The sequence below is a fragment of the Alexandromys fortis genome, unplaced genomic scaffold (genome assembly GCF_014885135.2).
Source record: "Alexandromys fortis isolate MF-2015 unplaced genomic scaffold, M_Fortis_MF-2015_v1.1 scaffold_61, whole genome shotgun sequence".
NCBI classification, from domain to species: Eukaryota; Metazoa; Chordata; class Mammalia; order Rodentia; family Cricetidae; genus Alexandromys; species Alexandromys fortis.
This window is the reverse complement of record NW_026067962.1, coordinates 2,640,431-2,658,192: the sequence shown is the minus strand read 5'-3', so window position 1 is coordinate 2,658,192 and position 17,762 is coordinate 2,640,431. Positions and strand designations below refer to the sequence as shown.

The 17,762-nt window shown below is 40.0% G+C and overlaps 1 protein-coding gene across 11 annotated transcripts in view; it reads right to left on the bottom strand.

Moving 5' to 3' along the window:
* Positions 1-17,762, bottom strand: part of Pam (peptidylglycine alpha-amidating monooxygenase) — a 287,147-nt gene that overhangs the window by 144,041 nt on the left and 125,344 nt on the right. For all 11 annotated transcript variants that reach the window (XM_050153468.1, XM_050153470.1, XM_050153469.1 and 8 more), the window contains exon 3: positions 17,563-17,683. In XM_050153468.1, coding sequence (XP_050009425.1) covers positions 17,563-17,683 — 121 coding nt within the window. The remainder of the gene's footprint in view (positions 1-17,562; positions 17,684-17,762) is intronic.

The window sequence follows — 17,762 nt, the reverse complement described above, 5'->3', positions numbered from 1 at the left end:
ACATTAGCCAGACCTGTTATTTGAACTGTTTACAATAACCTTGAAGAGACAGAAGTAAGTTACAACTCTCTGACCTTTATTTTAGTTAAGGTAGAATGGACACATACTTATGGGCCCCGTAAGATCAGGAGCTGTCCCTGGCACTTGAGCTGACTTTTGGGAACCCATTCCCCATGCTGGTTTGCCTTGCCTCGCTTTGATGGTGGGGGAGAAACTTGATTCTGCCTCATATTGATGTGCTATGCTTTGTTGATGTTCATAAGAGGTCTGTCCCACTCTGAATGTAGACAGAAGAGGAGTGCATGGGGTATATGGGAGGCAGGAGCAGGGAGGAAGGAATGGGAGGAGAGGAGGGAGGGGAAACTGTGTTCGGTATGCAAAATAAATGAAATAAATGAAAAAATTAATTAATAACAAATAATTTTTCCTGAAGAAGTACAAGGTACTGAGAGGAGGCAACTCTTTTAAAATGAGGACGTGGAGGGGAGTAGAAGGTCTTTCTCTGAGAAAGTGATATCTCTCTCTGAGGAAGTGATGTCTTGGCTGAGATCTGAAAGCTAAGAATGTATGAACCAGGTTAATCGGGAGAGAAGACACTCGGGAGGTATGTATGCCTGCACTCCCTGACCTCAGGAGGCAGAGGCTAGGTCATCTCGTGAGCTCAGGAACTGAAAAATAATTTGGGCAACAATAAGACGATGTCTTAAAAGAACTGTTTTTTAAAAGGTGAGTGGTGGTGGCCGTGTGGCACACAAAAGCTCAGTAAGAACAGAGCCTGGACAGGAGTCTTGGAAATGAATACAGTAAGCACAGGGAAACAATCAGAAAAGGGACAGGTTTTATGAGGTTTCAAAGAAGACCTATATTTAGTCACAAAGGCACTAAACAGTCTGATGTGGTTCCAACGAGTTTAACCAAAGAGACAGTGTGCATACCAAACCACAAATTCCTTTGAAATCCAGTGGCCTAATCAATCTAGATTTGCTAATATGCTTTGTGCATTGACCAAAGAACACAACCAATAAATGGTCATTCTTTTGGTATGTCTGCATGCAATTAGAGACCAGAAATCAAAATCTAGGTAGCTGTCTTCCTTGACCATTTCCCACATTGCTTGAAACAGGCTCTCTCACTTAGCCAAAGGCTCATCAATTCAACTAGACCAGCATACAAGCAAGTGCCAGAGGTTCTTTTGACCCTGCTACCCCGGTGCTGGGATTCTACGAATGGACTGCCGAGCCTGACTTTTCACATGGGTGTTGGGGATCAAACTCAAGTCCTCATGTTCACACGACACTTTACAAACAGTTGTCTCACCGGCCCAGTGCATAACAATCCTTAAGAAGTACCTGGTGGTGCGTACAAAGTATCAAACACTTTCCAAAGCACTGGGGATGTGGCTCTAATGACACTGACAATTCTTACTGGGCCTTGAGCCAAGTTCCTACACAGTACAAAGAAATCGGTAAGTAGTATCCTCAGAAGGACTGGTAGGAAGGAACAGATTCTTTTTAAATATAAGTAGAGATTGTTTGCTCAGTATGAGCATATACTGACATACTACAAATTAAGAGGAATAATATGCCACCAGGGCTTTAGAGACTCCTTTATTTTAGTGTGAGAAGTTTAAAAAATAGAAAGTCAATGTCTACCAGGGACAATGTACTAGATCTTTAAGAGTGGCATAAATTATGACACTCATCTTAGCTGGAGACTCTGGTGGGTTCAGAGGGAAAGACACTCAGATTATAATTTGATGGGAAATGATCTCAACAGGTGAAGATGTGAGGAACACAAAAATGCCCAAGGGTATCAAGATTTTCAAAGCCAACTGCTTATAAGAATAACAAATGGGCTGGGCGGTTGTGGCACATGCCTTTAATCCCAGCACTCGGGAGGGAGAAGCAGGCAGACCTGTGAGTTTAAGACTAGCCTGGCCTACAGAGTGAGTTCCATGACAGGCACCAAAGCTACACAGAGAAACCTTGTCTCAAAAAATCCGAAACAAATAATGAACAAATAAACAACAAAAAGATAAATAAAAAGGATTAAAAAGATTAACAAATGTGGGGCTAGAGCAATGGCTCAGTGGTTAAGAACACTCAGTGTTCTTGCAGAGGACGTGGATGTGGTTCCCAGCCCCTACATGGCATCTCATCACCACCGACAACTTTAGTTCCAAGGTCTGAAACCTTCTTCTGGCCTCGCTGGGCACCAGCCACAGATGCAGTACAAATACATACATATAAAATAATAAACAACATTTAAACAAAAAGAAAAACAAAAGCACTAAATATGGTAGAAAACAGGGATAAAGGGAAGAACAAATGGGATGTTCTAAAAGTGTCACATGTGAATAGGGCAATATGACAGAGATTAACACCATATCATGTTACAGGAAATGCATTTGGTCAAAATGAAAAATCCATAAAGTTTTTTGACTTGGAAAGCAACATCGGAGAGTATTAAGGCAAATATTTTGACCCCAAACCATGTAATGCAGTGATTAAAAGCACATGCCCTGGAGACAGCTGCAGTTAGAACCCAGCTTCCCCCCACCCCCAAGCACTCATCCAAATGGAAAGGTACAAAGGACCTTGATTCCTTCTTACAGATGATTCCAAAAAGTCAATCGAAAGCCACTGGGTAATTTCATTTATAAGTAATATAAATCTAGGGAAGGCCAAGCCACAGTAACTGAAACACTAGCAGGCAAGTGAGTAAGGAATGAGGAGAGTACACAGATGCAAAGAGAGCTCTCTGGCGTGCTAGAAACGTTCTTGATGGTGTCAATTACATACTTGCAAACTTGTATGAATTGCACACCTAAAATTCATGGACTTTAGTTATGCTAAAAATAAGTTGATAAAAAATTGGAAAAAAATCACATGTGGTGGTTTGGATGAACATGACCCCCATAAGGAGTGGCACTTTTAGTATGTGCATCATTGTTGGAGGAAGTGTGGCCTTGTTGGAGGAAGTGTGTGACTGTGGAAATGGGCATTGAGGTCCCCTATGCTCAACCTGTGACCAACGCCAAGTTTACTTCCTGTTGCCTTGAGATCAAGATGTAGAACTCTCAGCTACAGCTGAGAACTTCTCCAGCACCATGCCCTCATGCCAGCATGCCTCCATGTCCCACCATGAGGATAATGGCTGGATCTCGGAAACTGTCAGCCAATGCCTATGAAATGCTTTCTTTATTAGAGCTTTTGTGGTCATGGTGTCTCTTCCTAGCAACAGAAATCCTAGCTAAGACACGGGCAAATGTGAAAAATTAGGAAGCAGCTGCAATAAAACCATTGCACTTAAGAATGCCACTCATACCCAGAGAGAATGAAGGTGAGGCTCATAACTCATAATCCACATTAATAAACACTGATGTGTTAGTGAGGCAGATGGCACCCACAATTTGGAAAAAATTCTTTTTTGCTTTATTTAAATTTAATTCAATGATTCTTTATTGGATAGTAAGTACTACTTCAGGCTTGATGGATACTGCAATGAACAGGACCAACAGGTGTTGCCATCCATCTGAGTTAGGACTTTAATAAGATGATGGTAGCTGAAGTTGACACATTTATCAAAGTCCCACGCTCCACGTTTGTCTATCATCTTAAGGAATCTATTTAACTGGTAAGCTAAACTATACATGACTGTCATGGGTAACACACTGTTTTGAAATATATCTACATTTAGCTAATTAACAAATGCATTGCTTCACTTTTTATTACTTTTTTGATTAGAATATACATAGGAAATGTACAGCAACACTGCATCTCAAGAAAGATAGACGTGCAGGTGTGTCAATGAGGAGACATGAAATGGAGATGCCCCAGAGCAATACACATAGAGACTCAGGCTTCTTTGTGCTCCTCTAGCAAAGGCAGTATTACAAATAATGCCTAGCTAGCAAGATTACTATATTCATCACAATACATAATATGTCAAATGCATGACAATGAGTGACGTGTAAATACCGAGAAGGGAATGTAAGACACAATGATGACAAGACATCAAAAGGATGGGGAGGGGACAAGAAGTAGCCTGGATCTTGAGGTAGATTGATTCCCAGTTTCCAGGCTACTTCTTAGCCCCTTCCAGCTTTTCAATATCTTGTCATCATGGTTTCTTACAGTCCCTTACCAGTATTTAAATGTCACTCATTGTCATCCTAACCATAGTGGAGAGGATGCCTGAACCTTCCTTCTTCTGTAATCAGATTGATGACTACCCTAATTGTCAGCATAGAGCCTTTGTCTGCTTCGATTGGAAGCAGATACAGAGATCCACAGCCAAGCACTGGGTCTAGCTCGGGGAGTCTAGTCGAAGAGAGGGAGGACTGATTAAATGAGCAATGGTCTGGGGCAAGATCATGATGGGGAAACCCCCAGAGACAGCTGACCTGAGTTAGTGGGAGGTCATGGACTCTGGACTGATACCTGGGGAGCTGGCATGAGAATGAACTAGTCCCTCTGAGCTATGAGGCTTAATCTATTTGTGGGACTCCTGGCAGTGAGATCAGGATTTATCCCTGGTGAATGAACTGGCTCTATGGAGCCCATTTCCTTGCTCAGCGTTGATGCAGTGGTAAGGAACTTGGTCCGGCCTCAACTTGATATGCTACTGACTCTCCACTGGTTGGCTCACCCTCTCTGAGGAGTGAATAGGGGTGGAGTGGAGCAGGTGTGAGCAGGAGCTGGGGGGCGGGGACTGTGGTTAGTAGGTAAAATGAATAAAAATAAATAGACAAAATAAAATGAACCTTCTAAAAAAAGTAGCCTGGAAGGCTGCTATTTAGTTAGAAAACATTTTAAAAAACAATTTTGCTTATAATTCCAATGCTCTAGCAAAAATGACTTTAGAATCTCCTGGGTTGTAGACATAGGTCAGTAACAGAGTACTTGTCTAAGGTGAAGCCCTGAGTTGTATCCCCCAGTATCTCATAAAGGCTGGGGTGTGTGCCCAAATGGACTGAATACTAACCCCCATGCTGAGATTTCACTAGGCTTCAACACACCTTGCAGAAGAAGCTCCTCCTCAATGATGTCCTAAACTGACTGACATGAAGAGACAGCACCCTTCTTAACTAAATTAACATTCTTTGTAACAAATGAAAATGGGACAGAGGGAAATAGATTTGCAATTCTCCCTTGTCTTAGAAGACTGTGGGGCCACTGGCAGTGAGATCAGGATTTATCCCTACTGCTTGTACTGGCTTTTTGGAACCCATTCTCTTTAGAGGGATACTCTGCTCAGTCTAGACATAGTGGGGAGGACCTTGGCCCTGTCTCAAAGCAATGTGCTAGACTTTGTTGACTCCCCATGGGAAGCCTTAACCACGGGGTGTGGGGTAGGGGCAAGGTAGAGTGAAAAGGAGGAGGGGAGGGAGTGGGAAATGGATTTGTATGAAAAATGAGAAAATAATAGTTTTCTTAAATAAATAGAACAATTCTCATCTACTATCTATCTATCTATCTATCTATCTATCTATCTATCTATCTATCTACATATATTTGAGAGAGGGTTCTTTTTTTTACAAGTAAGAAAACCATTTTATGTTTACACATCTCTAAGTTTCTTGATAGCTGACACTCTTGGATCTTGGGGAGAACACACTGTGGACAGACAGAAGTGAGGAAAGAAGGGTGACAGATCCTCTCATGAACTAGGGATTTCCACAGGGCAGCCGACTCCACAGCATTTAAATAGCATAGACTGGCTTTTTACCTCGTTCGGTGGTTTTTCAAAGTTTTTGGTTACCTAAGCTTTTGTTTTGCTTTGTTTCCTTTCAGGTCATCACACACCAATGGAAAAGAGACTAAATGCTATGGGCACCAATCATAGGAAATGCCTTATTTATTTCAACTGACTCCCCACCACAGTCGACTGAAGGGCTACAAGTCCTGCGTACTCAACATCTGTAGGTTTCCAAACTCAAGCTCACTGTGCTGATGAGATAAATGAGAGGTAGGTGGTAGAGCAATGTTTACTTCTGACAGAGACAGAAATTTCATGTTGAGTTAGAAAATTTTTTGCTCTTAAGTCTAGACTATTTAGGGCAGAACTTAATTTCCTGACTCCTGGGCATAATTTTCTCCTGTTGGTACTGTGGAGTGGTTATAACAGCAGAAAAACAACATAGCTACTATTTGTTAACTTCTAAATTTGTTTGACCCTACTACAGTCCCCTCTCTAATACCTACACTTACCCAGGATAACAATCTATCTTCTTTCTTGTCTGCACTGCTGTGATACGCTTCCTCCAATAAATGAAACTATACCAGGAAAATACGTGTGAAAAGTGCTATGTCGTTTATGAAGAATACATTAAGAAGACAAAATTAATATTTAACACATCTACAGTGTCAAAACTGAACGTTATAGCTGATATAATCAATTGTGGAAGCTGAAGTAAACATAATTTACATTTCCACAGCAAAATGATCATTCGGTTGGAAGCAAATGATTTCACCCTAGTACAGTAGACTTAATGCACAAAATATTCATTTCCATAAATAATGAAGGCTGAAATACTTCAGTGGTATTTTTCTGTGTGTATTTAACATGATACCAGTTCTTGTTATAGGTTTATTTTTCATAGTTCTATTTCCAAACTGCAACTTCTAAATTTAATCAGGTAATGCCTCCTCAGTTATTGATAAAATCACTAATTATGGTTGTTGAAGAGTTAACTGTGTGCTTAGGAGAGCTATGGAAAGAAACAATTCAATCACTCAGAAGCATCACTTGCCCTTTGTAAATCAATGTTGCCATGGCAAATGTTTTCCTTTAATACTGGATTAGCTGGAGGTAGGAGTGAGACACACTGTACAACAGAAATGTACCCTCTATTTTTATATATGTTGTTCTCCCATAGTGTTCTGGGTGTTGCTGGATGGGGCGACTATAGCTTGTGAAGGTCTAGCTATCCCTGTAATATACATATCTGATTTATCTCCCAATATACAAACAGCCAAGTACAGTACAGCATCTGTGAAGAAGAGCGACCGTTGCTTTGAAAGAGCACACTATGGACTTTCTTTTGCTCAAAGAAACGGCTGCAGAGGTATTTCTTGAATAGGGTCAGTGAAATATTAATTCAGAGTACGTGAAGCTGAAAACAAGTGAAATGAAAGGAATCTTCCAGGTAGCTAATAAAGGCAAAGAGGATCACTTTTCTTGTTAATGTAGAAAGGGATGCATGGCTGCCCTTCCACAAGTACCTGCAGACAGAATATAATAAAAAAAAAAAGGACCTCCTGCAAATCTGCCTCTATTTGCTTCTAAGCATGCACCAAATTCCCTAAATTCTTTAATTAATCAGAGTCTCCTAATGGCACTGTTGCAAAGCAGAGGAATAGGAATTAAAAATTTATCAATTAGAGGCATTGATGGAAAAAAAAAAAACAACAACCCTGTAGAGATTTCTAAACATTAGGGGTCTATATGAGAGAAACACAGGACCCAGCTGCACTGTTTTCAGCAGGGACGGTGTGTATTTCATTATTTTTTAAAACAATTTTACAATTATTATCGTAAAAGAATAGGTGGTCTTTTTTAGGGATAGAAGAGATAAATTTAAAAAAAAATGCTGTCACCCTCCTCCATTGTCCCTTCTCTGAGAAAACAAAGAAGAGACTCAGGTATCTCTTTCCATATCCACAGTGCCTGGGGAAAAATATATAAGCAAATGGATATGAGAAACATCTAATCAAATGGACATGGGTCTATCAGGATTTTGTGTTAAATTAGCTTAATTAAGATGGAATCGGATTACAAACATTTTTTATGTGTATACATACACATGTGTACAGTGCAAGCACACAGGCTTGTGTTGGGTGTTCGGCTCTCTTGTTCTGCTTCTCCATTCTTTTAAGTCAGGCGCTCTTATTGACCCTGGAGTTCGGACGGCAGCTATCAAGCCCGCGCAATCCTCCTGTCTCTGTACCCCCACAGCATTGGGATTACAGGTCAGTGAGTGCCAGCCATACAGGCTGTTTTCCGTTTTGCTAGGATGCAGACTTAGGCCCTGAAGCTGTGCAAGGAGCACTCCCTCCCACTGAGCCACATCCCTAGCCTTATGCATGGGTGCTGGTGATCTGAGCTCAGGTCCTCATGGTGAGTTTGTGTCAACTTCGCTGATGATGTCATCACTCTAGCGCTCACATGCTGTACTTGAATTAAGTTTGCTTTCAATATTTTACATATTTGAGACGATGCTCTGGTGCTTGTGGTATACAGCTGTTTTACTATTGGATAAATTGACCCTTTAATTATTAGTAGATTTTTTTTCCGTAAAGATTAAATGATGAAGGGTACATTTCTGGCTGATTGTCTGTTCATAGCCTTATTTCTAGAGCTATCTCTATAGACATGCTAAACGTTTGTTTCCAATTACGTTTCCTTACCTCATTTTCCAACTTTTGCTGTTTCCATAGCTATTTCCCTAGGGCAGTGCGAGAGATGTAGATCCTAAGCTGCTTCTACAACGTGTTGTAGAAACAAACTTTTGACTGTGGTCCTGCTAACTAACGAGGCACTGTAATCGTGTTCTTGATGCTCAAGAAGACTCCCACTGCTAATTTCAACGATACCAGGGTGCTCACTGTCCATAACTTTCACTTCTGTTAAATACCTGACAGTGTGCCTTCACTTATCCATCACTATGTTCTTGGGAGCAGAAATAATAAGAACACTTATTGAGCTTTATCCATATGAATGGATTCATCCACAATTCCATCAGAAACTATCACTCCTGTTATACAAATGAAGCAATTGAAGTATCTCATCCAGGATGCTGCAACTAGCCCTGTATCAGAAACCACAACTCAAGCGGGGCTCTTCCAAGCCGCCTTCTTGACTAGGCTTCAGCTCCCCTCCTAGGGACTTAAACAAAAACCGACAGTGTTTCTCAGCTCAAGTCTACATCCCTAAGATGAACCGTGCACCTGTCTGGGCTAACAAATTAGCTGTCTATCTCAGTCACATCTGAGAAAACAAATCCCCTGGCTCCCAGACCCTGCAGCCGGCCAGAGCGACGACTTTGGTCATTGCCAGCAAGCAGACACATCTGGTTTAATCACATCTATCCCGAGGAGCCCTTGTAATTTCTCACTTCCCTGACTTTACTGAGTCCCCGGTTGTTTACTACATCTCTGCACTTCCTAATTCTCCCGTTACAGCTCTCAGCCATTTCAGGAGAAATTGCAGTTTTGTGCAGTTCACGCTGGATTTGAGGTCTTACTGCAACAGCTATTACTGTCCAAAATGCGTCCCGCTACTTCACAAGAGCTTCATTTGCCTTTGACATGCCTTCTAACACAGGCACGAGGGTTAAGAGACAAGAATGGGAAAGGTATCTTGAGAAAGGAAGGACTGTGGAGGTCACGTTAAAGGACTTGCTCTCACGTGTGAGTGGTGCTGGCAACGCTGGAAGTATTCAGAAGGGTGATGGAGCCTAACTTCTGCTCTAATGGGATTCCCCAAGGCTGCTGTGTGGAGCACATCTGGGGGCGCATAGATACAAAGCAGGCCAGTTACAGATGTTTCATCGTAATAGTGCAGAAAGGACACAAGGTTCTCTGACCGGAATGGAAAGATGGCTGTGGTGACAGAAAGCCTGGATGCTGCTATATTCGGTGATAACACTAACAGGATGTACTGGCATATTGCTTATAAGCCATGAAAGGGAATGACATGTTGATAAAGATGCTCGTGTATTTTACCTAGAAAAATTCTATGACAGGAATTGCTACTTCCTGGGATGATGAAGTATGAAAGCAATGTTCCAAATAAAAGAACTCAGGTTTACAATCACTTAGACATAAATACTGGCTAGGTAACTAAGAAACTAAGGTTAAGTCACTGTTAATCTTGTATTGATACTTTTATTCCTCAGGTCCCATAAGTCAGACACAGTTCACGCGATGCCAAAGGTTAAATCCATTGATTAGCGTAAATGACGTGTGCAGTTGCTTCGATCAGGAAGAGAGAAACTACAGCCAGTGTGCTGGCTGCCCGCTTCAGCAGATACGATTCCATACTGGAACCCAGCCAAGCCATTCATTTACATATTCTCCATAGCTGCTTCCTAACTACAGCCATCAAGAGATCGCATGTCACGCAAGCGGAAAGCGCTTAGGATTACACCAGCTCAAGAAACACTTTCCTAGACTATGGGTTACATGTAGATAGGAATGATGAAAAATTCGGGTTAAAATAGGGTAAACTTGTTTGTACTGTGTCTTTTAACAATTAGGAATTGAGAAATGATTTAAGGAATTCACATCAGCAACAAGAAGGAGTTCTTGCGTGAGGGTGTTCAGAAAGCTTATTCTGGGATTTTAAGGTAGAGTCAGTCATCGGTACTTTGCTTAACAAACATAATTATAAATATTTTGCAAGTATATATAATTAAAAGTACATGTTTATGTAAAACACATACAGCAACATTCTCGTATACTATATATTATTTATTATATATGCGTGGCAGTCATGGCTCTTGGCATCCAAAGTGTAGAGTTACTTGGTCTTGATCATGGATAATATCTAAATTTCTCCTCGAATTATTATTAACAGATTTCCAGGTCAGAATTATGAAATAAGGATGAGGTTCAGATTCAAGTTAAAATAAATTTAACGCTGTGTTCTATTTACTGGCAATTTGGCTATGGGCAGGCTATTTTCATCTCTCCTAGACTCAATTTCTTGTGCAAAAAGATAAATATAACAAGACCTTGAGTAGTTTTTTTATGCTAATTAAAGAGACAATGGTTGTAAAGTGTCCTATAATAGTAGACCATAATGAATCCTCAAATACACATTCTCTCCTCGAAAATGCTTAACAGGAACAGAAATAGTAAAAGGAACCCAAATGGACTGAGAAAACAGATGGTCGCAAGGTAGTCCTCTAGCCCACAGATGCGTCCCTGAGATTCACTAAGGCATGAGATGAAATCAAAAATACAAAAACTAATTTTAAAAATTTTTCTTTCTTTTAAAAATCTACATTAATTTTTCTCTCTCTCTCTCTCTCTCTCTCTCTCTCTCTCTCTCTCTCTCTCTGTGTGTGTGTGTGTGTGCTCACATATGCCACATGAACATGTGGGAAGTCAGAGGAAAAACTTGTAGGAACCAGTAATCTACTTCGATTATACAGGTCTCAGGGATTGAATGCAGGTCATCGGGCCTGGCAGCAAGGATCCTCTCCTTTGGAGTCCTATCTCTTGGCCCAATGTGTTTTTCTTCTGCTTATTTTTTGAATAATAATAATAATAAAAAGAATTGGGAGAAGGTTCAGCATGTCCTTATATGTGCAGTCCCAAATGCAAATATGAACTAACAAAGAAAACACTGTGGACCTGATCTTTCTTGATGAGGCATTAAAGAGGTTTCCATCAAAACATCATGATTTAATCTTAAACAGTTAAAAACAAGCTATAGACCACTTTAATTTGTAGTTTACAAGAACCTTTTAATATTTTTGTATTTTATTTAATTGATATAATTAGTTTTCACTAATGAGGCAAGACCTTGATACACAAATCAATTAATTTGTGAATTTGGCACATAGCACCAATCTTAAACTTTCAAACCTAAAATGAATATAGAATCTCATAACAATTTAAGGACAGGAAGATAAACAGTCAAAGCTAGAGCATGCAGGCTGATCACTTTGATCTTTTGATCACTCTGGGTCCATCTCTGTTGACTTGGCCATTAGTAATAGTAACATAGAGGACAAATGTTTATTGAAAAGTAACTAAATTCTATGTAACTAGGATTTGAAAGAACTTCTATTAGGAATGAGTGGGTCTTCATTGTCGTTTGGGTGTTTCACAAGGTCAGTGTTCCAAGTCCTCAGAAGAGTCGCTGAAGAAACCTTAAGCTAATACATTTACAGTATATTAGATCTCTACTGATAACATCTCTTCTCTGGAAAATTTTCCTTGCAAGGAATTCAAGCCCATGGAACCTATGTTTTCAGCTTCCCAGGCCCCTCTGATCACACAGCCACTGCCCCTGAATCCCCTGTAGTGACTGGTCACCCTGTACATGTTTGCCTCTTCTCACTTTTCTTTACGCAGCTTTCCCTTGCCCAGGTTCTTGCATTCTGCCTTTTTTCACTTGGCTGTCTTTCCTCACCTTCATAATCCATATGTTGTCTCACTTTCTCCATGGAGTCATGATAGAAAGTCCATTCTTCACTTTAAAACTCATCCTCGGGTCCTTGAACACATACGCTGCCAGAAACAGTACTAGTTCACACATTCTCATCACTCACAAGTGTGGGCAACTAAACTGAAATGAACGAGCTACTGGTCTTCCCACTCCGCAGAATGCCCTTGGTCAGATAAACGTCTATTCTTTAGGCAGGTGGAGGGACAGGAGGAAGTAACCATAGAGCCAAGAAGCATGGCTGAATTGGCACTTTAAAATCTGGGGCAAGGCCACTGCCAGCCTAGCTCAAGAGGCTAGGTTCTAACTACAGGATTTGACTTATTTTCAAAAAGAAACTATATAAAAAATTATTTGTAATTATGCCTCAGTTATTTTATTCAAGCCAAGCATCCATGGGGTAGTTAGCTCACAAAACTGATATACTTTAGGATATTGAGATTATAAAGGAACAGGCAGTTTAGCACACTGTTTTCTTTGTCGATGTGAGAGTTGGCCACAGCAATAGTTCATTGTCCCAGATGACTAAGGGGTCCAGTAAACAGGACCAAATGAGCAATCTGGTTTTTTTTTATTTTTCGTTTGCTTGTTTTTGTTCTTTTGTTTTTTTGAGACAGAGTTTCTCTGTAGGTTTGGAGCCTGCCCTGGAACTAGCTCTTGTAGACCAGACTGGCCTCAAACTCACAGAGATCCTCCTGCCTCTGCCACTTCCTAGATCTGCTGTTTGAAATGATGGTACCTGACATCAGGTCCTTACTGAACCTCTACAAGTGGCCTCGTTAAAGTTGCTATTCTCCCTGTCATTTTCTCAAATCTAAAAACAACAAATAAATAAATCCCCAAATATTCATGACTTGGAAATGAATGAAAGAGTAGGAAGTACATAAAATTTTCCATGTCAGGGTGAGTTTGACTGAGTGGATAACCAAAGCCATAGATCTTCTACTATACTATTATTCTCATAAGAAGATAAGATGGCATATGATTATACAGAAAAGTCTGCTTTCGTAACCCTACCGTTTGAATCTCATTGCACTGATATTTCTAATAAAGGTTCCTGAGGATACATACAGAGATTTTCAGAACTGGATAGCGTTATACTAGTGGTAGTTATATCGTCAATTTTTGCCTCCATTTTCCAAGTTGCTTTACATGAAAGATTTAGAACTTCTGTGATTTTCAGTATCTAGTTATTCAATATGTAAAAAGAAAGACTGGATACTTAGTTCTCTTTTTAATTAAGCTCTTAGGTCAAAAACCTGTTGAATTCCTTTAGCCTTTGACTGCTTTGTAGACTGTGAGTTTCAGAAATAGGTGCTGAAAAGTCTTTTCTCCTATTATCTGTTTACTAATATTGTTACATTTTTCTATTTTTTTTACTTTTTGAGAATATATCATTTTCCCCTTTCCTTTTCCTCCCTCCAAGCCCTCTCATCCATGATCTCCTTGATCTCTTCTAAATTCATGCCCCCCTTTATTTCTTTAATTTCTGTTGTTGTTGTTGGTGGTGGTGGTGGTGGTGTGTGTGTGTGTGTGTGTGTATGTGTGTTCCCGAGTATATAAATACAATCTACTTAGACTGTATAAAGTTACTTTATGATTTCAGGACTGACCATTGGGTACAAGATAACCAATTGGTGCTCTTCCCTGGGGAAAACATTCCTCATGCTCTCAGCATTCTTTAGTTCTTTGTATAGGTTTGTTGTTGTTTGGTTTTGATACTTGTTACTGTGAAGATTGAGCACAGTACCAGGTGGACACCGAGCACAAGATCCACTGATCACCTAAACCCCTGAATCTACTTGAAGAGTTTTGTGTTGATGATATGATGATCATTAAAGTCTAAAACATAAAAAGAATTTTTTTTTCTACTGTAGGTTGTTGAGGTAAAGGGTGCTTGCCTTACAAACCTGACAATGAGTTGTAGTCCCAGAACCACAGTAGAAGGAACACACTAATTCCTGAAAGCTGTGCTCTGACTCCTACACACATGCATTTGTCTCTTCTCTCTTCTCTTCTCTTCTCTTCTCTTCTCTTCTCTTCTCTTCTCTTCTCTTCTCTTCTCTTCTCTTCTCCTCTCCTCTCCTCTCCTCTCCTCTCCTCTCCTCTCCTCTCCTCCCCTCCCCATCCCTTCCCTTCTCTTCCTCTCCTCTTTCTCTTTTTCCCTAACTCCTTCCATCTCTCCCTCCTCTTTCATACACATACTAACAATTATAGATGAAACAAAATTTTAAAAAAAAACTGATATTGTAGTAGAGTCTTAGATACTTTTCCTAAACAAACCAGTTCAGGTTTAATTGAGTAATTTTTAATGACCATTCTGTACTCCTGTAGTATCGGGAAGAACCAAAATGCAGACACCTTACATAACAGGGTGTGTTTGGGCATAACACTAATCTAGGATTGTATTCCATATGTGAAATGAGTTGATTGTACTATGTGAATTATTCTTATGGTTTTTCTACTTCTATTATACATCTGCTTACCTTCCTACCCCAGTCTACAATCTTATTTCTCAGCCAAAAGACTTCCATCAGTCTTATCCATACCATTCTCATCAGTTCCATAACATAAGCAATAATCCCTAAGATCTAGATTGAATGATATATTTCTTGGACTGCGCTTGACTACTGACTGACACAAAGCTCTTGGTTCTCCATTATTTCCACATTTGTTATGAATTCTGTTTTTCTTGTTGAGACACAGCTGATGGGAAAACTTCTCAGCATACTTCCCAGCTTTCTATTTTCCTTTCCTCTTTGCTGTTTTTGTTCTCGGATTTAAGAAGTATTTTCTTCTTCCTCCTATATTTTGCCCATTTATTCTTGTTCCTGGCCATTTTACTTTCTTGGATTTTTTTTTTGTCAATACTTATTTCCCCTCTATCTTTAGTCTCTTCATTTTAATTTTTTTATTCTTTTTTCCCCTTTTATGCCCTTTTTTCTTACCTGTGTTAACTCTAATTTTAGCTGCATTTTAAGACAAGGGTGATTGCTTTCCTTCACTAAAAATACTTATGATACCGTAGGTGTGAGTCCACCTCGTCAAGAGAGACAAGTTGAGGAGGAAAGAGGTTTTATATCTGTCTGTCATGGGCAGCCTGTCATTTCTCATGAATGCTTACAAGTTGAACCATATGTCAACCAGTATTCAGAACACATGGAATCAAGCATGTTGAGGAAACATGGTGAAATATTATAGCTAGATCTAAGCTGTTTCAGAGCAACTGAATCTCTCACCCCATTGGACAGCTGTAGCTGCAAGTTAAGACAAACCTCAACCCAGCCTGGATGAAATAACATAGGCTAACATAAGCAAAGGTGACCAAAGTAATGAAGTCACCAATGACTTCCATTGCTTCAGTCTCTCTACATTATCCCAAGCACAGCCTTCTCATAAAGCTCGTCCTCACCACATCTCCATGCTTGTCACTCACATAAGATAGGCAAATGCATTCTTAGCAAAAGACCTAAAAGTTGACTCGGCTATTCCGGCACATGTATATTTTTTCTGGGTCAATCACTGTGGAAAGGAAGCAAGATCCAGCCATTTGCTAACCCCAGTCCACTCACTCCCCATCTGGAGATGGCTCCTGGGAGTCACATGGCCTTAGAGAAAGAGCAAGAAGGAAGGGAACTCTGCTGCAAAGGCAACCAACAAATGGCCATCTCATGAAGCAAAATCCTCTGCCTATAGTGCAAAACAAACAGCAGCAATTTAGATACTCTATGTTCTCTTTCTGTGTGGTCATTTTGATAATCATAAGACTATAAAATTGAATAAAGATTTATTTTATTAAAACAGCTCTCCCATATATTTTTTTTTAAGTCGTCTCTTCTATTTTTTCCTTCTGGGAGTACTGGTCACAGTAAGAATTGCCTACTATTGTTGTTACTCAGTAACAAGGATAAAGGAATATTTTCAAATAGCACTAATTTGTTATTTGATTAAAACAAGGATATTCTTGTGGAGAACATGCTAAAAGACCAATTTCTGAAACTGGGCATGTTAACTCATTCCTGTAATTCATGCAGTGTAGAAATGGAGGCAGGAGGACTGCCTCGAGCTTCAGGCCAGCCCACAAAGTAGAGGGAGAAAAATATCAAAAAAAAATGAGAAAGAGAAAAAGAAAAAAATGACCAATTAGCAATTGTTTTATATAAAAAATAAGCAGCTGATTTTAAAGAAGTATAGTTAAAAGCCCATTTAAAAACTGAAAAGAAATAAAAAGCTAATCTCTTGGGTAGGGGACTGTGGGTTTTTGTGTTCTAGGCTTAGTATCTGACTTAAATACGACATAGGCTGATTATGAAATTCTGGGTCGGGGCAGAAATAACAGAATGTATAGAAGAGGTATCTGTAAAGTGACACGGGGATGCAGAGACAGAGAGGGTCATTTCTTATATAGCTGTAAAGTAGTTATCGACAACAACACTCAAGTCTTCAAATACTGTCAGGTTTTACCCTGAAGTAAAAGTCTAGAGCTCCTGGTTGTCCATTTTCCTCAATAAATAGAATACTTTTCTTTTCCCAGTGCTAAAAGGGAAAAAAAGGAAATAGTACATTATCCGCAAGAATGAGTCACCAGCCACTGCAGCTCTTCCAGGTCCAGGCCTCTCCCAGTCTGTGGTGCTTCAACAGCACGGGGCTATCTTTTAATGACATACATAAATCCCCACTCTGGCTGGCTGCAGAGCGTAATTAATTCTGGCCTTTTCATGCTAAATGAAACACCTTGCATACATGGCAGCGTGTCTTTGCGTCTTGTGTGTGCTGAGACATGGGATGCCTAGCAACCTTGCTCAGCTTCACATGCTTGATGACACATTCGGGTGAGCAGAGCCTCTGCTTCTTCCAAAATTATCTCTAGAAAATTCACTCTGCCACCTGTATGAATAGTTTCCCCAACTTTCCAAACTGTGGAATGCTTTGTTTTTCAAATTCTTGGCAGCAAGCAGAATTTTCTATGTTAATTGTTTTGGAAGGGTATTTCTTTCTTTTTTTTTTTTTTTTTTAAAAAAAAGCACAGTAATCTGGTTGATGCAGCTGCTCATGTTATTCCCTTCATTAAAACATTTTCCATATTTTAGTGCATATTTAGATGTTCTGTTTCAGAGGCCATCTCTCCACAGAGAATCCCAAAGTGTAAACTTTCAAGTTTCCATTTCAAATCACAATGACAAAAGGAGCAACACTCTAATAAGCATAACTGACTATTGTGCCTTGCAGCCCTACCCCTTTTCCAGTACTCCAGCCTCGGCCGGCCGGGGAGTCTGGAAAGCCAGGAAGTCAGCCCAGCTCCAAGCGCAGGCTCCTTGTTTTAGCTTTAACGTTCGACAGTGCACAGAAGAGCTGAATAATGAAGTACAGAATTCCACGCACCTCTTTAGGTGTAACCCCAGGCATGCGGATATCCAGTGCAAAATCTGATGAATCAATAGGAGTTACAGGTCTGGTGGTACCAAGGCATTCATTGGAAAATGATCTGGCAGTTTCTTTAAATCTGAAGAAGATAATTTGAACATAATTGGAAAGGCAGAAATAAATCCTATGGCCTAAAGTTTAAGGACGCCTTAATGTAG